The sequence below is a fragment of the Gymnoscopelus microlampas genome (assembly GCF_963454915.1).
Source record: "Gymnoscopelus microlampas genome assembly, chromosome: 20".
Classification (NCBI taxonomy): Eukaryota; Metazoa; Chordata; class Actinopteri; order Myctophiformes; family Myctophidae; genus Gymnoscopelus; species Gymnoscopelus microlampas.
The window spans coordinates 2,922,972-2,947,971 of NC_139957.1; the positions used below are offsets into that span (position 1 = coordinate 2,922,972).

General features: G+C 41.9%; 1 protein-coding gene across 1 annotated transcript in view; it reads left to right on the top strand.

Moving 5' to 3' along the window:
* Nucleotides 1-25,000, top strand: part of LOC311036515 (transcription regulator protein BACH2-like) — an 81,088-nt gene that overhangs the window by 35,850 nt on the left and 20,238 nt on the right. Inside the window, exon 2 of the mRNA XM_084045242.1 lies at nucleotides 19,247-19,601. Coding sequence (XP_083901368.1) covers nucleotides 19,263-19,601 — 339 coding nt within the window. The 5' untranslated portion in view covers nucleotides 19,247-19,262. The remainder of the gene's footprint in view (nucleotides 1-19,246; nucleotides 19,602-25,000) is intronic.

The following is a 25,000-nucleotide window of genomic DNA, read 5'->3' on the forward strand; positions in this document are numbered from 1 at the left end:
TCAACAAAGAGCTATTGTTGGAGGGTACTTACTGATGTCATACGGGGCGTATATCCGGCCTGGGGGAACTCTGGGCCCCCCCTAGGGGGGACGGTGTCGGACGTCCCAGGCTCGCGCTCTTACTCTCTCTCTCTCTCTCTCTCTAGGCTGCGGCGGGACGAGTACTGGAGAAGAAGTGCTCAGATTTCCTCTCTTAGCTGAAGTCAAAAGTTGCAATGCCCAGAGGTGGAAAAAGTACTCATTATGTTTTGTTTTACTTAAGTAAAAGTATCAATACCACCATGTAGAAATGCTTCGTTTACAAGTAAAAGTCCAGAATTCAAAATTGTATTTCAGTAAAAGTACAAAAGTATTGGTATCAAAATATACTCAAAGTACAAAAGTGAAAGTACTCATTATGCAGAAAGTTTTCAAATGTATACAAATCTTTTGAAAATAGCAGATGTACAAGCTCACAATTTTCCACAATGCATCGTGAGCTTGTAGATCGGCTATTTTCAAATGGCCGAAATGTATATAGGGCTGAAGTGGTTATAAAATAGACTGTTAACAAGTAAAAGGCCTGTATTCAAAATACAAGCCAAGTAGTAAAGCCAAGTAGTAAAGCATTACAAAGTATTGGCATCAAAATACAGTTAAAGTACCAAAGTAAGTAAGTATCGCGATTTGTTGTGAGCTTGCAGATGAGCTATTTTCGAAGCAGATGAAGTATAAGATCAGGCTTTACTCAAGTATAATGAAAAAACACCATGATATTTGATTCAAGAACAGTACTTGGGTAAATGTACATAGTTACTTCCCCCCCTCTGGTACTCACTGATGTCACAGGGCATATTATTTCCGGCCCTAGGGGGGGGGGGGGGGGGGGGGAGTCGGGACTCTCGAGGGACGCTGTACGTACGCGGTAACGCATGCAGCACCCGAGGGGACGCTGTTCCGACGTACGGGCCTCGCATCTAGGCTATACGCCGTCGACGAGGGCTACATTTTCGAGGAACTACTTCCATGGTTTCCCTTTTCTCATTATGGACGGATGTAGAGCGAAAAATGTGTGTTGTTGTTTTCTCTCTCTCTCTCTCTCTCTCTCTCTCTCTCTCTCTCTCTCTCTCTCTCTCTCTCTCTCTCTCTCTCTCTCGTTCTACTTTCTCTGTAAATAAATAAAGCGTAGGCGATGTTTGGTTTATGGTGTGTGATTTGTAAATGAACTTGGCTGTATACGCGTAGCCCTCCCTCTCCCGTACATGAGTACACGACACGTGTGCCCGGTGCATAATGTATGTGTATGATGCACATGAATACATATCCGGACACCACACACACACACACACACACACACACACACACACACACACACACACACACACACACACACACACACACACACACACACACACACACACACACATCTCTGAACACCCCATAGACTCTAGGCATTGAAAATAAGACATAATCAGGGCATGGGAGGCGGGAGAGAGAGAGAGGGGGGGTTTAGGGAGAGTGGGGGGGGGGGGGGAGAAGTAGGGCAGAGTAGTTGTCAGGCATGTAGTTTGTATGTGAGTGCGCGCGCGCGTGGCACGCGTACACGCGCGCACACAAATAAACGCACCGCAGGGCCCGGGCAGGGGGGGGGGGGGGGGAGCGGTGAATTATTAGTGTTTGTTAATTAATATTTGTGTGTAGCTCAGAGGGAAGACCAGTGGCTGGGTCCGGGGCGCTGAGCTGCTCCTGTGATGAATAATTCACCGCTGGATGCTATCTCGTTGGTTGGTTGGCCCCCGCCGGCCTGTTTTGTTGCGCGTCTATATTGCATGCGCGCGTACAGACACCAGTACGCATACTTCTGCTACTCCACTGCATCTCAGAGGCAGATATTGTACTTTTACTCCACCGCAGTTATTCGAAAACTTAGTTACTAGTTACTTTTCAGATATAAATTATGATATTATGAAACATACATTAACAACTGTAGCCCTGTTTTATACCTAGGCTATTTGAAAATAGCCGATCTGCAAGCTCGCAACGCATCGCATCGCGAGCTTGCAGATCAGCTTTTTTCAAATATGTTTGTCCTTTTACTCTTGGTACTATGAGTACATGTTGATGCAATTCTTTTGTACTTTCACTCAAGTCAATTTTGAATTCTGGACTTTTTCTTGTAACAGAGTATTTCTATATTGCAGTATTGGTACTTTTTACTTAAGTAAAGAATTTGAGTACTTTTTTTCTCCACTACTGCACAGTGTGTGTGCCTGTGGCCACTTGGGCTCGGTGCCGGTACCACCCCCCCGCCCCCCCCCCCCCCCCGCCCCCCTCCCTCTCTCTCAGGGGGTCGTATCGTCTCAGATGTGTCCGCGTGATTGATGCCGCCGCTGGGTTGAATATAGGCTAGCGGGGCAAGCGGCTGAAAATGGGTAAAAAAGTGATGTGCGCACCCACTGTGCGCGCGTGTGTGTGTGTGTGTGTGTGTGTGTGTGTGTGTGTGTGTGTGTGTGTGTGTGATATTGGCACAGCGGCTATGGATTCCTGGCAGGAGGCTGTCCTCCAGCGCCTCTCTCATCTGCGGGGTCGGCCTGTACGGGGGCTTGCTTCTCTGAGCACAACAGATGGTGGTGTTTGGTTGATGTGTGCAGGTTGCAGGGGACAGACAATAATGTTCCCTGTGTGGCCGAATGAAAGAAAAAACATAATCTTTCTTCAATTTCTGTGAAATTGAAGAAAAGATTGAAATGGTGGCGATTTAAGTTCAATTGTTTTACCGTCACTTTGTGGTCAAAAAACGTGGCCCAGGTTTGGGTTGACCCATTAAGACCTGGAACGCATCTGTGTCACTTTAGATTTCTTTGGCTATTCAAAAATAGCAGATATACAAGCTCATAGCGTGGCACTCGGTGCCGCGCTATGAGCTTGTAGATCTGCTATTTTTGAAAAATCTTGGAAAAAAAAGTTAGGATTTAGAAAACATTTTTAAGAATCGCCCTCAGGTCTTAATGGGTTAAAGGGGATGTGACCTATAGGCTGATTTTGTAGTTTTGTTTCCAGTTCAGGTTAAAAACTACAGTAGGGTATGAACATGGCAGGCTGCATAAGGATGGCGTAATAGTACACCGTGCTAATCAAATTAAGAATGGCCGTGTTTGATTTACAGCAGGTGTGCCAGTGTGCGCTGACACAATACTATTGGCTGCTTGCTTTTTGCCACAGCCATGGCTCTGGGCACACCTGCATTTAACACACCCATTATTTTTATTTTTTTAATTTAGAGTAGCCAATTATCATGTTTTCCCCCCTTTTCCCCCACAATTTTAGTCGTTATACCAATTAATTCCTCCACAGACATTTCTGTGTTGTCACGGCTGTCGTCTCACCTACAAGCGAGGAGCCCCCACCAGGAGGACGTAGAGCCTTCGTCCTGCTCCTCGCGCCCAACACTCCCCGCTGACAGGTGCCGCCCCAGCCCATAGGAGTACAATGCAATGCAACCTCCCGGCCCCTTCCCTCTCCAGAACACGGGCCAAGTGTGTTCGCATAGACGCCCGACAAAGTCGGTTGCACCACGGTGGATTTGAACCCCACAACCTCCGTGGTGGTGGGCAGGGACTTTACCACTGCGCCACCCGAGCGCCTAAAACACACCCATTATTAATTTGATTAGCTGCAGCTGTGTAACTTAACTCATTCAGTGCCCAGCTTATTTATGGAAGTCATTGTAAAAAAAAAGTGCTTAGGAGCCGAGATACAGCCTTTTTAAGTTAGAAGTTAAACAAAGAGTGAATGGAGCAGAAAATCTTCAAATCATCATATCTTGGGTTCTGAACATGTTTTTCCAAAAAATGAAAAATGAAAAAAATAAAAATAATAATATATATATTTTTTCATGACGTCTTTGACGTTTGTTGGCTAGTGAGGCGCGTCCTAGCGAGACCTGATAGAATGGCTTTCATTGCGCACATAGTGGTTGCACGCATACTGGTTCTTATCAGTGTGACGTCGTCTGTTAAGGGGTCTATAGACTCTAAATGAATCGCACTGATTCATTGAACAATCAAAAAACGAATCAACAGATGAATTATTTATAGAACACATTGTCATAGTTTGTGCATACAAATGATGACAATGTCCCAATGTATTGGACAGTCTAGCCTATTTGTATTTTGTTGTGATTTTTTTACTCAGTGGTTCCCAAACCTTTTAGCTCAAGAACCCGAAAGAGAAATTCGATGCTTGCCGGGGACCCAACCAAGTGAAAACAGCAGATCTACAAGCTCACAACGCGTCGCTTCACGCAGCGTTCCGAGCATGTAGATCTGCTATTTTCACTCCTTTTATTGTGTTTATTTATGGAAATTATTAGATTTTTTCATTTTATTTGCTAAATACTTTTGAAAAATGTTGGAATTGTTTTTACTTGATGAAAAGTTGTGATTTTCTTTTTGAAATAATGTATCATTTACATCATTTACACAAATATTTACTCACCACCCATACAAATTGGTCCGCAACCCAAAGATGGACTGTTTGGGAGACAGTGTTTTAACTGACAGACCCTCACAGGTCCATATTTACACTTTCAGAGTTAAATCACATAATCTCTTCATTTGACTGTATAGTGCTTGCCAACGTGCCGTCACCACGGGGGGGGGGGGGGGGGGGGGCATGGCATAGCAGCTGCAGACATACTGGGGGGGGGCAATGTTAAAGGTTTCATGACGTTCAGTTTTACCACACATTAAAAGTCTTTGTCATGGTCCTTCAAACGTGTATAGATCCACTCCATTGATCCATGGCAGGTGTTTTTCTCTCACATTTCTAAAGACCACAGAAAATCCACTGAATGTTCAAAGTTCAGATTTTTTGGGTGTAATTGAGGTCAAACCCCCCCAAAAAACATAAAAAATAAAAAAAAGTGAAAATGAATGTCATAGAACCTTTAAGTCAACCTGTTTATATCCCACAAAGATGTCCGCCGCTACCAAATGACACTTGTTGACGCCCCCTTCAGGATTTCTGGCACGCACTATAGGCTGGCCTACCAGGTAGAGATACTTGGTGGCACACAGTCTCAGCATAGTCTTCTCATTATGTTTCCATTCATCGTATAATGTCATGGCTTGGAGCATCGGCAAAATGCATGAAACGGCATAAAATCCTGTGTTGGGGAGACTTTGTTCTGGGAATCCATGAGACTGTAGTTTCATCGCCCTGAACCTTGAAGCTACTACTAGGTGTAATTCTCTCATCATCATCGCTGAGTCTGAGAGCCTTTTCCCCCCCTGAGTAAGAAAATAGTTTTCAGTATAGTGACACAGAGAACCGCTTAATGATGTTAGACACTGGCAGTGTTTTAACTTTGTAGTGTTGCTGCCCGCAGGTTATGCTAATGGGGCCCGGGGCTCAGCAGATGCTTAACTCATTAAGACCGGGAACGCATCCGTGTAACCACTTTAACCATGATCTTATACTATTCAAAAACAGCAGATATACAAGCTCATAGCGCGGCACCGAGTGCCGCGCTATGAGCTTGTAGATCTGCTGTTTTTGAAAAATCGTGAAAATGTGGGCAAATCTATGAATATATATATATTTTTAAAGAGAACATTTTTGATTCAAATCTTTGCTTCTGGGGGGGTCCCTGGAACAAACATATTTTCAGATGGGGGTCCGCAGCCAAATACATATCATTTTGGGGGTCCTTGACATGAAAAGGTTTGAGAACCACATATTATAGCAACATAAGTTGCAAAAAATAGCAGATCTACAAGCTTGTAGATCTAAAGAAACCTTAAAAATGACATACAGACGCGTTCCCGGTCTCAATGGGTTAATAATAATCTAATGCTGATGTTGCTGCTCGGTGTAGCTGGCTGAGCATAAAGTGGGCACAATGGAGCGCTTCAATATTTCATAGTTATGGCTCCGTTATGGCTTCATGAGGCTACTACGGAGACCGCCTCCCCCATGGCCTTTGTCTGCTGTGTTCGTGTAATGCATATAGCATACCTTACGCAGTCGCAGTGAGCGGCAGCGCACATTCGTTTGCTACCAGAGAGTCCGTAGGACATACATGGTCAACTGGCGGCCCGCCAGGGGGCCACATGCGGCCCCCCACCTTCACTTAACGCGGCCCGCAGGTTAATATCGGAACACTGATATATTATTGAATTCAGCTGTTCCAATTCCAAACATGCAAACATGACCCGCTTTAATTACTTCAGTTTATATTAGTAGCTTAATGACTAGTATTAAAATTCTATTGTCTTTTTTATGTCCAATGTATTTGTATTTAAGTTCATAAAGTTAACATAAGTATAACTAAATGCATTAGAAATTAAATAAAAATGTAACTTTTCAGGATTCCAATAAAAAAAAAAATAGCAAAAATAGCAGATCTACAAGCTCAAAACGCGCCGCACTGCGACGCGTTTTGAGCTTGTAGATCGGCTATTTTTGCTACTTTTGTGTGACATAGAACTTACGGAAAAAGTTCAAATACGGAGATAAGAGGTGTCTGCCCGACAGTATGTGCAATGTGGCCCCCTGGAGCGAGTGTGGAAATATAGTGGCCCTCTCCATCATCAAAGTTGCATCACCCCTGCCGTAGGTGATGAGCCTGGGAGTTCGACTGATCTGATGATGGAATAAGGTTGCCTGTCCCTACAGACCGGTAGCTGATTGGCTCTATTCACAGCAGCCATATTATGAAGACATTCACAGGTGTTACCAATGATACTAATGAAGGCTCTGTTCCATTCTGGTCAAACAGAGTCAGGGTGCTGATATTGTTGCATGTTGGCTCACTGGAAACACTCTGTTACACCAGTGGGTCTATAGTTGGGGTCCAGGGACCCTCATGGGCTTCCAAATGGCCCCTTACGGGTGTGTAACTCTGAGAGTGTACAAATGGAACCAAATGGCCATTTGTACACACTCAGAGTTATGGGGGTCGTGGAAACCACTGTGCTACACTAAATGGAACAGAGCCTTCATTAGTATCATTGGTAACACCTGTGAAGGAAGTGATAACATGGCTGTTGTGCATAGAGCCTATTGTCATCAGCCACATTTGTTAGGGCCGCGTCAGGGACAGAGTTAATTCAAACAGTTTCACATGGACAGTGGCGCAAGGAGTACTGCCAATTTTTTACTCAAGTAAAAGTATCAATACCCCAATGTAGAGATACTCTGGTACAAGTAAAAGTCCGCTGTTCAAAATTATATATTTTCATATTTCAGTATGTATGTTTTGTAATAATATTAAAAATCTTCCAATTAGTAAGTAAAGTTTTCAAATACTAGTAGTGGAGTAAAAGATACAATATTTGTCTGCGATGTAGTGGAGTAGAATTAAATATATTGTAAATACTCCAGTAGAGTAAAAATACCTCAACATTGTACTTAAGTACAGTACTTGAGTACATGTAATTAAGTTACTTTACGCCACTGGTTGGCTACACATTCACACTGACCAATAGGCGAAATATGACACCTCGAGGATGTCATATAGACAGAATGTGGACCATGTAGAATCAATACAAATGTTGGCATTAACCCTTTAAGACCGGGAACGCATCTGTGTGTCATTTCAAGATTTCTTTAGCTATTCAAAAATAGCAGATATACAAGCTCATAGCACGGCACCGAGTGCCGCGCTATGAGCTTGTAGATCGGCTATTTTTTTAATAAATCGTGAAAATGTGTGCAAATCTTTGAATATACAGTATATATTTTAAAGCGAACATTTTTAACTCTGTTACAACTTCTGGGGGTCCCTGGAACAAAATATGTTGAGATGGGTGTCCACGGCCAAAATACATATCATTTTTGAGAACCACTGATATTATAGCAACATCAGTTAGGATTTAGAAGACATTTGCAGAATCCCCAGAGGAAGAAAAGATTTGAGTTACAAATGTTGGTTTAAAAAATATATATATTCAAAGACGCACGAAAAATAGCAGATCTACAAGCTCATAGCGCGGGATCTGCTATTTTTGAATAGCCAAATAAATCTAAAAATGACACTGATGCGTTCCCGGATTGAATGGTTAAAAATATTGAAAGCAAGGCATGAGACATCGTCGACTAAAACTATGACAAAAAATGCTCGCCGACTACCTTTTTTCACCGACGAAAACTAAATAAAAACTAAGCCATGATGACTAAAACTAAGACTAAATACATTGACAATTTCATCAACAAATAAAAACTAGACTAAAATGTTTAGAGAGAGACTAGTGGAGAAGAGATCCAGTAGAACAAAGACAAGTTGTTTTATGTTTGGTTGCGCTAGGGTGTGCGTGCTGAAAATAGCCGATCTACAAGCTCACATAGATCGGCTATGTTCAGCATGCAACCAAGTGTAAAATCAGCCATTACGACGCCATCAAGGCACCGCCAAAATACATTTTAGTCGACTAAATCGACTGTAGATTTAGTCGACTATGATCTTATGATATCTAGTCGACTGAAACTAGACAAAAACTAAAACATTTCAGATGACTAAAATATAGGGTTGTCCGATATTGGCTTTTTTACCGATAACCGATATACCGATATTGTCCAACTCTTAATTACCGATACCGATATCAACCGATACCGATATATGCGGGGATTATTGTGATTAGGGTAAGCTCAAATTTCATATCACACACACCATATACAGTAAGAACTCCTGTAACTTATTTATAAAGCAAAAAAAAAAAAACCGATACCGATATTTTCCCGATATCAATTTTTATGCTAATATCGGCCGATAATATCGGGAGGCCGATAAAATCGGACATCCCTACTAAAATATGACTAAAACTAAATGGAATTTTATTCTAAAGACTATGACTAAAACTAAATCAAGATTTGCTGTCAAAATCAACACTAATAATAGGTATCAGTTATAATCATACCGATGTCGTCAACATGGTACGTGAAAGGTCACCTTCGGTGTCAGCCAGGCCCGTCACAATGAATCCCCGATCGCAATTATTACGTGTAATCACCTCCATTCATCTGTATGAAAAACAGCTGGATGAAATGAAAGTCACATTAACCCATTAAGACCCGGGAACGCATCTGTGTAACCACTTTAAGAAGTGGTTACACCTAGTGCCGCACTATGAGCTTGTAGATCTGCTATTTTTGAAAAATTGTGAAAGTGTGTGCAAATCTCTGAATATATATTTATATATATTTAAAGCGAACATTTGTAACTCAAATCTTTGCTTCTGGGGGGTCCCTGGAACAACATATTTTGAGATGGGGGTCCGCGGCCAAATACATATCATTTTGGGGGTCCTTGACATGGAAAAAGTTTGAGAACCACTGATATAGCAACAATAGTTTTTCAGAAAAATTAAGACATTTGTTGAGACATTTGACAGTTACAAATGTTCGCTTTGAAAAATAGATATTCAAAGATTTGCAAAATGTTCAAGATTTTTCAAAAATAGCAGATCTACAAGATTGTACAGTATATCTGCTATTTTTGAATAACCCAAAGTATAAAATAATGGTTATATCTCAAATCTAAAATGACACCGATGTGTTCCCGGTCTTAATGGGTTAAATGAATGTCATATTTCCATAATTATTTCCACATCAGTGTCCACGCTCTTGTTTTTCACCGCTTTCAACCTGCCTGTCCCAGGAGGCCGACAAATGTAAAGGAAAAACCTGAATAACTGAGTGGAGAAACTTGCACGTGAAACTTTTTGCATTCCAATCTATGGGAAAGACATCAGGGAATATAGTCGGAAATTGTGATTTGAAAGAGTGCATTCAATGACTGTGACGCTTGTGCATTAGTGTTATGATACTGTATATACGGGAAAACACAAGAGCAAATCTTCCTCAGGTGACTGAGAATGTCAGCGTACGACGGGACCTGACTGTCAAGCAAGAACACTCTGTCAACAACTACATAGTGAGGGATTTTATAATAGGCTTGTAAGGCGCTGTTTCCCAAACAGCGGGTCAGGACCCATGTTTGGGTATGGGTATGGGTCGCGAGTAAATTAAAAAAATAATTCAAAAGATTTTAAAAAGTTTAAACAAAATAAAAAATCTCAAATTTGTATCTATTAAAAACAATTCCAGCATTTTTCAATAGTATTTCATAAATGAAATTAAAAAATCAAATAATCTCCATAAATAAATAAAAAATAAACATTTAAGAAGTAGTGAAAATAGCAGATCTTGCTTGTAGAGCTGAGCTTGTAGATCTGCTGTTTTCAATAGTTTGAGTCCCCGGGCAAATGTCTAATTTCTCTTTCTTGAGCTAAAAAGTTTGGAAACCAGCTGTTGTAAGGCATGAACCTCTCGTTACAAACACTAATGCACAGTTGAGAATTGAGTGGTTAAAAAAAAAAGAAAACACAGGCCCTGGTCTGCAGAGATGTGGAAAACATGATGTGTTCAGATGAGTCACCCTCTCAGCATATCCTCCACAAGTGGGTGAGTGCACGGGTGGTACAGTCTCAGGCGCTGGCAGCCTGCATGGCTCTGTTCTGGAGCGGACGCTCATTTGTGGCTCCGTTCTGGGTTCCTAGAGAGAGGAAAGCACTCGCACAGATGTATTAATGCAGTGATGATGGCAAACAGGGAGTGTCAGGGGGGAGTGTCCGGGGTCAAGTAGAGGTTAGTCTTAACTCATGAACTCGCATTTTCAACTTTATTTTACTATTAAAAGATATTGTTGCTGCCGGGCAGAAACCTTGTATTTCCATATTTCAACCCTTTCATGTTTCTTCGTACACACACACACACACACGCACGCACGCACGCACGCACGCACGCACGCACGCACGCACGCACGCACGCACGCACGCACACACACACACACGCACAAACTGCCACACACATACGCGCTAGTGCACGCACGCGCGCACACACACACAGACACACACGCACAGACAGACAGACACGTATGTGCATGTAGGCTGCCTGTCAGGCTAATACGCTGGTGAAATATGTCACACACGCTCGCACTCCTGCACACAGCAGACAGGATGATGAAACATCTGGCAACGGTTTATTTACGATAGCAGCACCCTCCCTACACTCCCATCCCCAAGTATTTCTGAAATATTCACCCTTGCTTTCATTGCGGTGTAAAATAATACAACTAGGAGATACAACTCCTGCCAGTGTTAACAGCCGGGCTAATTCAAAGAGCAATATGGCGCTGGGTTCCTTCTGCTGTTTTCCAATTGATTTTCAGAGCTGTTTTTGATGATATTGCTAAAGTGTAGGCGCCACATAGCGATTGCCAGCTAGCGGTTGAGTGGGAGTTTTCTCTTTTTTTTTTCACATGTGAGAAGTTCACTCAGGCTAAGGAGTTGCCATTGTGTTAGCTGTGGCTTTTGGCAACGAACGTGCGTGTGCCCCCGTTTTCGTGGGACGTGGAAATTGCTTTGAAATAGCTTCATGTTATTGTGTTCCTCACTCATGCATGGAACATTATTTTCTGGCACTGGCTTCTGAAATTGATTCCACTGGATTTCCAATGGTGTGTCAGATGATCATCCCACTTTATTATATCGTTATGAGGTGTGGTGAGGTCATATCTTAGCAACCACCTGCAGCTTTTTTTTTAACCCATTAAGACCTGAGGCAATTCTTAAAAAAATATTTCAAAATCCTAACAGTTTTTTGAAAAAAAAAACATTTTTTTTCCCCAAGATTTTTCAAAAATAGCAGATATACAAGCTCATAGCGCGGCACTCGGTGCCGCGCTATGAGCTTGTATATCTGCTATTTTTGAATAGCCAAAGAAATCTAAAGTGACACAGATGATGCGTTCTTAATGGGTTAAAGGTGGGGAAAGTGATTTTATTTTGTTACAATAAGTGTTAAATAGCTCTGTATCATTGCTATAGAGTGTTTGTTCAGTAATACTATATACTATTTACTATTTATATATTTACTATTTATATACTATACTATATACTATTTAAACAATACTTTTACTCCACAACATCTCAGAGGCAAATATTGTACTTTTATTCCACTACAATTATTTGAAAACTTTAGTTACTAGTTACTTTGCAGATATAAATGATTATATTATAAAACATACATTAGCCACTTTAGCCCTATTTTATACATCGGCTATAAAATAGGGCTAAAAAGAAATTAAACAAAAATAAAAATAGAACGATTCACAAGAGGCAGGCAGTGATCACCCCATGTGCACAGTGCACATGCCCTTTTAGTACTTTTACTTTTGGTACTTTAAGTAAATTTTGATGCCAATACTTTTGTACCTTTACTCAAGTGAATTTTGAATTCTGGACCTTTACTTGTAACACAGTATTTCTATATTGCAGTACTTAAGTAAAGAATTTGAGTACTTTTTCCACCACTGGGCCTAGTACAAAAGATTTTATTGATAATATAACATTAATATAAAACAATCAAAAAGTAATTAAACCTTGGAAAATGTGTTCTACAGATACATAAGAACTTAGAATACTGTATACTACGTTAGTTACATTGATCCAAGCCGGGAAACGCAATCGATTGATTGATTGATTGATCACTAAAATAAACAATGCTCTACAAATGCACGCAGCTCAAGCTTGTAGATCTGCTATTTTTGAAATAAATCGTGAAAATGTGTGCAAATCTTTGAATATGTATATATTTTTAAGCGAACATGTATAACTCAACTCTTTGCTTCTGGGCATCCCTGGAACAACATATTTGACAAATGTTCGCTTTGAGGAAAATTCACGATTTTCCAAAAATAGCAGATTTACAAGCTCATCGCGCGGCACTCGGTGCCGTGCGATGAGCTTGTAGATCTGCTATTTTTGAATAGCCCAAAGAAATCTTAAAATGACGCAGATCGTTCCCGGTCTTAATGCGTTTAAGTGAACACTCAGTGATATGACAGTGTGTAGTTAATAATTTGGATGTACCATGATGGAGGGGAGGGGGGGGGGGGGTTGGAGTTGGGTCATGCTGTAGTGCCCCCCTGAGGGCGAGGCGGGAGCTCTGACGGAGAACTGCGAGACGATTGGCCACCGGGGGGGTGGGGTTGAGGGGGGGGGGGGGGATAAAAGACGTGTAGCGCTGCAGCAAAGCCCCCCCCCCCCCCCCCCCGACGCTGGGGCGCTGCCTATTGAAAAGCTATGAATCAGCAAGAAATCAGCTCCCTGCGCGCCGGCTGAGCTCTCCGTGCGTGCGCGCACATGCACGCGCGCGCACACACACACACACACACACACACACACGCGCGCGCATGCCCGTGCACACACACGCACACACATGACATGCGCGTGCGCACACACGCACACACATGCCCACCTAGTTGCACAGATACATTTAAAATGCTCACGCACACGCACACATGCACACACACACACACACAAATGCACACACACACACACACGGGCGGGCGGGCGGGCACACAGATACACACACACACACACACACACACACGGGCAGGCAGGCACATACGGACAGAAAAACAGTTACACAGTCGCAATCATGCTCATGAAGAAACACAGGCACACGTGCACACACACGCGCGCACGCACGCACGCACCCACACACACCCACGCCCACGCCCACGCGCACACGCACACCCACACACAGTGAGAGCACGGGCAGGGCAGATCAGACAGACAGACTGCGTGCTCAGCTGTCTGTGAGGGTTTAAGTGCTGCAGCATTGAAATAAAACACAATGAGAAGCTCCTGCCTGCATGCTGCCGCCTGGAGTCAATGGAGTCTACTGGCCTGTCCACACACTGTGACGACACATGGCTGCACATGCACATCTAAATATTAGACCATTTATACAATAATCCATCATTCGGGCAAAACAAACAATGCATTTAATTATATTTTAGTTTATGATTTTTTTACTTATCATTTTACTACTTTTTTATTGGCTTATAATTCTTTAAAGGGATACTAGGTAACTTCGCAGATCTGTGTTTGTACACACACACTCCCCTCTCTGACAGGTATCGAAGTGATTGCTGTCTTTGATGCATTCATTGATTAGAGAGAGCACTAACGAGGTTGACACTTAAATGGCCCTTTCAATCAAACTCGGTGCACAACCCCTTTGAAGTTCAAAGGCATCAATTAAGAGCGTCCGGCCAAGCCCCCACCCCCGTCTCCCCCCACAGACTTTTCAGTCCCTGCAAAGGGATGAATGTCAATAGAAACAGTGGAATGTCAACAAAAACAGTGGAACAAAAACAAAATACAGCCAGAGGGATGTGTCTTTCTGCAGGAAACACACCTGCATAATTAAATAGTGGCTGATAGCTGCAAAAAATGCAAAATAAATAAATAAATATGTTTCTTTTTAATTTAGGCTCAAAGTTACCGAGTATCCCTTTAACCACTTAAACCAGGGGTGGGCAACTTTGATGATGGAGAGGGCCACTATATTTCCACACTCACTCCAGAGGGCCACATTGCACATACTGTACAGAAACCTCTTACTTCTATGTCACACAAAAGTTGCAAAAATAGCCGATCTACAAGCTCAAAACGCATCACGCTGCCGTTTTTTAATTGGAATCCAGATTTTTTTTTTTCATTTAGTTATACTTATGTTAACTTTATGAACTTAAATACAAATACATTGGACATAGTCATTAAGCTACTAATATAGACTGAAGTAATTAAAGCGGGTCATGTTTGTATGTTTGGAATTGTAACAGCTGAAATCAATAATATATCAATATACCGAATATTAACCTGCGGGCCGCATTAAGTGAAGGTGGGGGCCGCCAGTTGTCCATGTATGACTTAAACATTACAATATACTTAGTTAAGCAGGGTCCCCCAGGACTAAAAAATGATTCCGCTGCTTTATTTCCCTCTATCCCAATCTCCTTGCTGAAAATTGCTGATCTACAAGCTCACAACGCATTGCAACACTTCTAGATCGGCTATGTTCGCACATGTTCACCAGAATAGGGACGCTTTTCTATGGAAACCCGTTTTATGAGATACTAAGTCATTATTATGAGAAAGTATCTCATTATTATAAGAAAGTATCTCATTATTATGACTTAGGATTCTATTTTTCTTACATCACTTTGGCGGAAACGGGTTTCCATACATGCCTACTGTGGTGCTGCTATGGCACCTGAATTCCCCCCTCGGGATCAGTTAAGATCTATCCATCCGGCCGACAGTATATAAAGCAATTTCAACATGTCCATTTACAATCAGATGAATTGTCTTCATCGTGCCATCATTTTATGATCTTCAAGATTAACCGATTTAACCCATTAAGACCGGCCACGCATCTGTGGGTCATTTTAAGATTTCTTTGGGCTATTCAAAAATTGCAGATCTGCAAGCTCATAGCGCGGCACCGAGTGCCGCACTGTGAGCTTGTTGATCTGCTATTTTTGAAAAATCTTGAAAGTGTGTGCAAATCATTGAATATATGTATTTTTTTAAGCAAACATTTTAACTCAAATCTTTGCTTCTGAGGATTCTACAAATGTCTTCTAAATCCTAACAGTTTTCTGGAAAAAAACGTATGTTACTATAATTTCAGTGGTTCTCAGGACCACCCAAAATGATATGTATTTGGCCGCAGACCCCCATCTGAAAATATTCTGTTCCAGGGACCCCTCCAGAAGCAGTTACAAATGTTCGCTTTCATTTCGCATTTCAGTTCGCTTTCAATCATCATCATCAAGTGACAATTTATATACTTTTAAGACCTTTTTAATACCTAAAAAAAAGGACCATTACTGCATCAAAAGTAATCAACAAACTATACTATCTATCTATATAATCGAGGAGTGACTTCCGCGCGCCGCTGACGCTATAGCCACAGCTCTGTAATCGACTAAACACAACACCGACACATCTCGCCAACACAGTAGCGACAAAGTGCGCGCTGAATTTACGGCTGGCGTAGGCTACGTCACACTGCTCACTACACATTTTCCACGTCGCAACATAATTAATTCCACTTACCACATTACGGACAAAACGGAAGGGGAGACAGTTTCGTACCGTTTACCGTGCGCACCACCGAGCCAAAACAACACGAGGCGGCCGCCATTGTGGGATGCCAGTCGGGATGCCGGGTTTTCAAAAACAAGCGCCAGAAACAAGCAACCACCTTCATGAAAAAAACAAACACCGCCGAAGGGGTCCGCCATGTTCCACGGGGGTCCCCGCGGGTCCCAACACTCCCAGGGGGTCCGCGGACCCCCAGGAAAAAATATATATAATTTTTTCTAAATTTTTTTTTTTTTTTTTTACTTTTGGAAATTTTAATCCGACGATTTTGGTACCCCAATATACACGCGCCCACGCTGGGCCCCGTGCGCGGCTAGGGGGTCGGGTAAAAATATAAAAATAGTAAAATATAAAACAATAATAAGAACAAGGCAAAAATGAAAATAGCAGATCTACAAGCTCACAACGCGAGGCGTTGTGAGCTTGTAGATCTGCTATTTTAACAATATTTATCTGTGGAACAATCTGTGGAGTCAAACTAAATGGGAGGGGTCCCCAGTTCAAATATGATTATTCTGGGGGGGTCACGGCCTGTAAAGATTGAGAACCACTGATTTAGATGAGTATTTTAGATGAGTGTTTTTGAGGATTTCATCCTCAGCAGCAGCAGCAGCAGGGTTTTTTAGCCCCGCTGACACTTGTATACAAGCATGGTTCCAGTGTGTGATTTCCATTTCAGAAAGCAGCTATTGTGGATATCCGGCCCTTATCATCTTCAGGGCTTTTGTACATCCATGGGCACGGGATCAAAGGCTTCAAGACCAAAGACTATATTGAGTCAGGTGCATTCGAGCTGCCAGCATTGTCTAGTCTAGAAATCCTGCAAAAACACCATCAGTGGTGGAAAGTAACTAAGTACATTTACTTAAGTGCTGTACTTAAGTACAATTTTGATGTATTTGTACTTTACTTGAGTATTTCCAATTTCCAATACTTTTACTTCTACTCCGCTACATCTCAGAGGCAAATATTGTACTTTTACTCCACTACATTTACTTGAAAACTTTAGTTACTTGTTACATTTCAGATATAAATTATGTTACAATGAAACATACATTAAACCACTTTAAACCTATTTTATACATAGGCTATTTGAAAATAGCCGATCTACAAGCTCGATGCGACGCGTTGTGAGCTTTTAGATCTGCTATTTTCAAATATTTAGTACTTTTACTTTTGGTACTTTAAGCACATTTTGATGCCAATACTTTGGTACTTTTTCTCAAGTAATTGTTTTATTCTGGACTTACTTGTAACAGAGTATTTTTATATTGCAGTATTGGTACTTTTACTTAAGTAAAGAATGTTAGTACTTTTTCCACCACTGAACACCATAGGCTTCATCCTCATAATGTCCACAGAGTCACTTTATCGGTGGCGATATACAAATATTTATCATGTATCGTTGTGATCGTACAGGTTCTGTTTTTAACGTTACCAGGTCGGATTTCGAGAGCAGTGGTTCTCAAAGTGGGGTCCAGGGACCCCCAGGGGCCCTTGAGGGGTTCTCAGGGGTCAATTATTGATACATAATAATAAAAACAGGTCTGTAGCTTTGAGAGTTAAGGGGGTCAGTGGTCCTCCTAATACAAACCAAACTGGGGGCCCTTGAAATTGAGAATCAGTGTTCTAGAGACACTGTTCTCTACACGTCCCCGACTCTTCTCCCTTCTGGCTCCCACCAAACTATGGAATGAACTCCCCCATTGCAATTAGAACTGCAGACTCACTCCCCATCTTCTGCCGTAATCTGAAGACTCACCTCTTGAGACTCCACCTCAGCCCGTAGCACTTGCCCTAGCCTTGACGACATTGCGGGATTATGCAACGGCTAAAATGTAACTTAGATAGCATGTTATGTAGACAGATGCCAGGTCATTGTTGGCCTGGCATCCTAGTGTGTATAGTTTCAATGTAGACTGATGATATGTTCTTGGTTTACGTATGTGTTAGTTATTATTAGATTATTGGTTTACTTATGTATTACTTTATTATTAGATGACTATTTCTATACATTTGACATATTATTGATGTATTATGATGTATTATATTGTGTCCTTACTTACTGTAAATCGTTCTGGATTGAGAGCGTCTGCTAAATGCCTAAACTGTAAACTGTAAACAAGCACCGCAGGCAGGGTTGCCAGATCTGCTTATTACAATTTCCCCGCAATATTTTATTTGAAAATAGCCGATCTACAAGCTCGCAACGCGCGTGAGCTTGTAGATCTGCTATTTTCAAATAGCTGATGTATATGTTAAAGTGCTCGTGTGGCCCATAGTTGCTTCTTTTGGGCTGGTTTTCCTAGACCTGGTTGCTTGTTTCTCTCACATAATCTGGCAACACATGACCGCAGCTGCATTTTTAGGGTCGTCCGTTTACACAGCTGTTGTCCTCCTGTCACCGTGCGAGTTAGCAGCAATGACACGGTGCCGTCGTGAAAGTCATGGTTCAGCCTGTTAGTGCACATATCACGGATGTCACAGAGCCGTTGAAACTGCTGTTTGTGTTCTTGAGTGCATCCACGACACGTGAATATTATGTGGAGATAAAGCAGTGAAATAGGCTCTATGCACAGCAGCCATGTTGGAAAGAAATTGGGCCTCTTCTTACTTCCTTCACAGGTGTTACCAATGATACTAATGAAGGCTCTGTTCCATTCTGGTCAGGGTGCTGATATCGTGCATGTTGGCTCACTAGAAACACTCCATTTTGGTTCCCAAATGGCCCCTTATGGTGGGTGTGTAACTCTGAGAGTGTACAAATGTGTTATGGGGATAAATAAAAAGAGTTATGGGGGTCCTTGAAAATAAGACAACCACTATGCCACATTAAATGGAACAGAGCCTTAATTATTATCATTGGTAACACCTTTGAAGGAACAAGGTACATTTTTCCGCTGTGAATAAAAGCATCAACCTCTATGAATGAGATATCAACAAGTTAAATAGTTTAATGTGAAATACCGACCTACGCATTTTCAGACTGATTTTTGACTTTAGATTATTTGATTTTTTTTTAACCTGTTTCTTTCCTATGTTTTCTCCTTGCTCTCTACCCCTGAGCCTTTTATTTATTGCCGCGCTATGAACTTGTAGATCTGCTATTTTTGAAAAATCTTGAACATTTTTTTTTTTTTTAAACACTTTTAGGATTTAGAAAAAAAATGTAAGAATCGCCTCAGGTCTTAATGGGTTAAAGTTGATTCTGATTCTCTCTCTCTCTCTCTCTCTCTCTCTCGCAGGGTGCAAGCGGGAGGGATGTCGGCTGGCGAGGAGCATGCCGGCGGCGGCAGCGGCGACGACACGGCCAGCGGGCGGGGCCCGGGGGCGGCGGCGGCGGCGGGGTCGTCGTCGTCGGCCGCGCCCATGTACGTGTACGAGTCCAAGGTGCACTGTGCCAACGTGCTGCTGAGCCTGGAGGAGCAGCGGCAGCGCGGCATCCTGTGCGACGTGACGGTACTGGTGGAGGGCCGCGAGGTGCGGGCGCACCGCGCCGTGCTCGCCGCCAGCAGCCGCTACTTCCTGCAGGCGTTGCTGGGGCACGGCGGAGGCGGCGGCGCCGGCGAGCCGGAGCCCGTCATCAGCCTGCCGGACAAGGTGAGGCCGAGTTGATGCCGCGCATACATTAGAACAGTCGGTTCTCAAACCCTTTCGTGCCAAGGGCCCCCAAATTGATATTTTTGGCCGCGGACCCCCATCTGAAAATGGGGACCCCCAGATGAGAAGATTTGTGTTACATTTTTTCCGAGATCTTTCAAAAAATAGCAGATTTACAAGCTCGCGCTGTGAGCTTGCACATCTGGTACCCTGGCGAGCACTTGCTTGTCAGGGTCACATGCTACATGCTCACAACGCGAGGCGTTGTGAAATGTTTGTTTTTGTCTTAGGTTGTATATTTATATATAGAACCTTTGACGAAGTAATGGTCTTATTTTTTTATTTATTTGTAATTTTAGAGTTATTAAAAATGTCTTAAAAGTCCTTATATTGTCCCTTTAGAAATGTGCAGATACCCTGTGTGCAGCTATACTATTATGTTGGTTTGTTTACTGCTGAGTGAGAAAACAATGTTGCACATTAACCCTTTATTCTGTGTCATTTTAGATTGTAACTATAACCATTATTTTATACTTTGGGCTATTCAAAAATAGCAGATACAAGCTCATATGAGCTTGTAGATCTGCTTTTTTTTTATTGTGAAAATGTGTGCAAATCTTTGAATATATATATATATTCTTTTAAAGCGAACATTTTTAAAAGTCTTTTCCTCTGGGGGTCCCTGGAACAAAATATTTCGAGATGGGGGTCGACGGCCAATTACATATCATTTTGGGGGTCCTTGACATGAAAAAGTTTGAGCACCACTGATATAGAAACATGTTTTTTCAGAATACTGTTGGGATTTAGAAGACATTTGTAGAAAATCGGCTTCAGGTCTTAATGGGTTAAGGGGTCTTCAACGTTTTTCAGGCCAAGGTTAAATGTACTTAGTTACTTTACATAACAGTGGCACACTGCCCCCTAGCCCCCCAACCTGGCATTGGCATGCGTTAATGTGCATCCACATTCTTTTTGGTGGGGAGCAGAGATTGGATTTCAACGTGGCATGCTGGGAATTCAGGACGATGACGGGCGTACATGTGTTCAGGCCATATAATATCTCTGAGCACAACCCAGGTGCCAGCCTCATGTTACTGCCAGATGTAAGGTGGGCGAGAGGGCTTGCATACAAATACATGCAAATAAAGACACCCATACGCAGGGACATAATGTATACACGCACGGCTTTAGGCTATAGCGACATCATGGTGCAACACAGTATAAATTAGGCTTAAACGGAAACTTTGCCGATATTCAACCTAAATCCCATTGTTCTGTTGTGAGAGGAGGTCAATAATATAGTGTGGCAGAAAAACAACTACCCTATGTCTTCTGTGTATTTCTCTGTGGAATGTTGAAACAATGTCGTCAAACATTGACATCGATTCACGTCTTTCGGGTGTGCATTCCTTATGTCCGTTGATGTCGGTAGCACGGAACGCGGTTTTACAAATTGCACATGGTTCGTCCAAATGACGACGTGTTTGTATTTTTTTTATTTTAACAGGAAGAAATCCCTTTTACAAAGTGAGACCTGGCCAAGATAGCAGCCATATAAAAACAACAAAAATCACATCAAAATACAACATAATTATGCAACATATACGTATACATACGTATACTGTATATAAATCCACAATAAAAACATGAAGGAAAGCTATAATTCTACTATTTGGCCTCTCAAGAAAAAACAATGACAAGGCGTTTGACATCATGATGTTGTGACGTCAAAACTGTCTCTGTGTATGTTCTGCACAGAATTACACAAAAGACTGGGTACTTTTTTTTGCCACACTATACTATTGATACTCCCACATCAGAACAAAGGGATGTAAGTACAATGGAAATAAGTCACTGACATTATTGTGTATTTATCCTTGACATTTCTGTGAGAAGCATGTAACCTTTTTTTTTTTTTTTTTTTAACTATGACGTCTAATAAATCAAATCAACGAAAAAAATAAATGAAGTTTCCCCTCAAGTCTCCCCCCCCCCCCCCCCCCCCTCTCTCTCTCTCTCTCTCTCTCTCTCTCTCTCTCTCTCTCTCTCTCTCTCTCTCTCTCTCTCTCTCTCTCTCTCTCTCTCACCCTCTCCCTCTCTCTCCTCCCTTTCTGTCACAAACAAGCACAGACAGTCTATTGAAGCAATGTGATTCAGAAAGCATAGACTCGGGCGCTGGTGGTGAAAACATAAATTGAAGCATACAGCACACACAGTTGTTGGCAGTGTCATGTGGGTGTATTAGCTCTCTCCATATAGGCTTCACGTAGCTTATATGCGCTGCCTTGCAGGTACACACACTCGGTCGTATACATCACATAAGAAAACAGGTGCTCCTCAGGGAGAGTCACTGTACAATAATCAATAGAGTCTCCCTACAGCACCTCGACAGCTGTGCATTGCCTGAGAGTTCACTGTACAGTATGAGTCATACAGTCTTCATTTGTCCCATTTGTAACGCAGAGTTAAAGGTGCAATAGACATCATTCAACCACTAGATGTCGCATTTACTGACGCCTCTGCTCTGACGCAGATGGTTATTTCGCACACGTGGTTTATATTTCAGTTCTATTGCTTTTATTCATTGGTTGTGCTCTGTCCAGTGCTGTGTTTTTTGTGATATTATGTTGTTTTTAAAATGATTGTTTAACACTCATAATAATCTTTTTTGGGGGGAAAAGCAATTATTTTATTCCTTTTTAAAATGTCTGTGGATGTATTATTTTCTTTTTTTGTTATTTGATTACTTACATTTTGTATCAATATGACCTCTGAGGCTCTGAAGGAACGCTGGGGATTTTACAGTGTAGACAGAGGTTCACAGAGCATTCAGAGACGGGGTTGGATATCGCAATGCCATGGAAGTGAATGAGAGAAGGTTATGGTTTGCCTCTTCTAGGGCTGAAATGATTCATTATTTTCTTAGCGTTTATTCTCTTTTTTTTAAAAGATATTTTTTGGGGCTTTTTCTGCCTTTATTTACACAGGACAGTAGGCTGACAGGAAATGGGGAGAGAGATGGGGGGGAGACACACAGCAAAGGTCGTCGGGATCGGCAGTCGAACCCGCGACACACTGTCAAGCTGGATATGCGCCTGAACCGCTAGGCCAGCGGGCTCCCCCATAGCGTTTATTCTATCATATCGATAACCTGTTGTATTACTCGAATACTCGAGAATATACATTAGTGTGTTTTCCACTTCCTATCCATTTCATTGGATATCATTGGTCATCTGACCAGTTTCATTGGATTTCATTGGATCAAATCGACAGAAAGTGGAAAACACACAGCCTAGGAAACAGGTTCGATGAAACAAGCGCCATCGCACAAAGGTGCAAACAATTGTGACAATAGCAATCTACAATGCATCGTTGTGAGCTTGTAGACCTCCTATTTTAATTTTTTTACTTTTCGCCTATAATAATATGACAAAGACATCGATTAAATGATCAATTATCAACCATTTAAAAAAAATCAAATCGATTAGTTCCATCAACTGTTGCACCCCTATTTGCCCCAGAAACACGGCGTGTCTGCCTGTCTTGTCTATAGTATCCGCCGTTCCCGGGAACACATCCGGGTGTGAACGTTCACAGCGTTGTTGTCAAGTCTCTCCGTTTTCTGTGTCTCTGCCTCCGTCCGCCGCAGGAGCGGAGCGGCACGGCTGATCCCAGTGGCTGACATTAGCATATAATGGCCCAGATCTGTCATATTGATTAATATGTCTCTTTGACTCCACCTCGTTCAGTAATCACAAGCAAACGCCTCGACCGCTTTACGAGTCAAACTCACATCCTACTGGTGGGGGGAAGCACGGCTTCACGTTCCCACCACAGCCCACCCCACACCACACTCTCCTCTCTCTTTAAAGCACTGGTTCTCTACATGTGGGTCGGGACCCCCAGGGCGGTCCCCACGTGATTTTTTGGGGGGGTCCCCAGATGACAGTGAGGGGAAAATGTATGTACTTTTAAGGCCTTTTTGATACAAAAAAAAAAAAAAAAAAAAAAAAAAATATATATATATATATATATATATATATATATATATATATATATAGTATATAGTCCACTACTATAAAACATTGGCCAAATTGTCAAATAATATAAGAAAAAGGCAAAAAAAAAAGATATATAGCAGATCTACAAGCTCACTGCTATTTTCACAATATTTATCTGTGGAACGGAGTCAAACAAAATGGGGGGTCCCCAGTTCAAATACGATTATTTTGGGCAGTCACGGCCTGAAAAGGTTGAGAACCACTGCTTTAAAGCAATGGTTCTCAACCTGTGGGTCAGGGCCCCCTAGTGGTCCGTGAGGATATCGCAACTGGGCCCCCAGATAATTGGCAAAACTCTAAGATTGTATTGATAATATAACATCGATATAAAAAATAAGATAATGTAGAAAAATAAACTATATATTTATATTTCTTCCTTTAAAACCTTGAACATTGAGTTTTCATTGTGATACCGATAAATGGGAACTTAAAGTACTTAAAGTCGATTGATTAATCATTCAAATAAAAATGTATGCGGCCCTCTGAGCACTTAACACGCCAAGGGAGCCAGCTCTCTTGGCGTTGCTTGTTACCTGCCGAGCCGGGCTGCCGAGCTGGCGATCGGAGTTCGATCCCAGCTCGGTGCAACCTTACAATATGCACAGTACCACTTCTTCTCTTCTCTTCTGTTCTCTCTTGTCATCTCATCTCTTCTCTCCTCTCCTCCCCTCTAATTTGCATTATTTATTGAATGAACAGTTGGATAGCTGACACGAAAAAACAAACACAACAAAAATAACAAACATTCCATCTCTGCTATAAGGGCCTCCTGCAAGTATCAGCAGTGCAGAGTGCAGTTTCAGCACCACACTCCTAAGGCCACATGTCTAGCACCCAGATGTGTGCATCAGCTAATAGCTAGCTAGTGCTAAACCATTTATCGTTATACTAAAAGGTAATTAGGTAAGGTATTATTTATTATATGTATTTATATATATTATTTATTTATTATGTATGTTTTTTATAAATATATATATATTTATATTTTTTTACAACATATGCAAAACAAGGCAGGCACGCCCGAGTGTGTCGATCACTGAGCCATCCAAGCTGGCGAACCGCGATGGATGATGGCCTAGGTTATCATCACCCGTTTTGAAATTGCACATGTGAAACAAAACGAGCACTCCCACCGTCCCTGACATACACGGGGTGTTCAGTGACTTAAACCCATTAAAACCAGGAAAGCATCTGTGTCATTTTACATTTTAGCGTTGGCTATTCAGAAATAGCAGACATACAAGCTCACAGCGCGGTTTTTTTTTTAATCTCGAAAATGTGTGGAAACAAACCTTGGCAAGAAAAAACTTCTGATTTAGAAGGCATTTGTAGAAT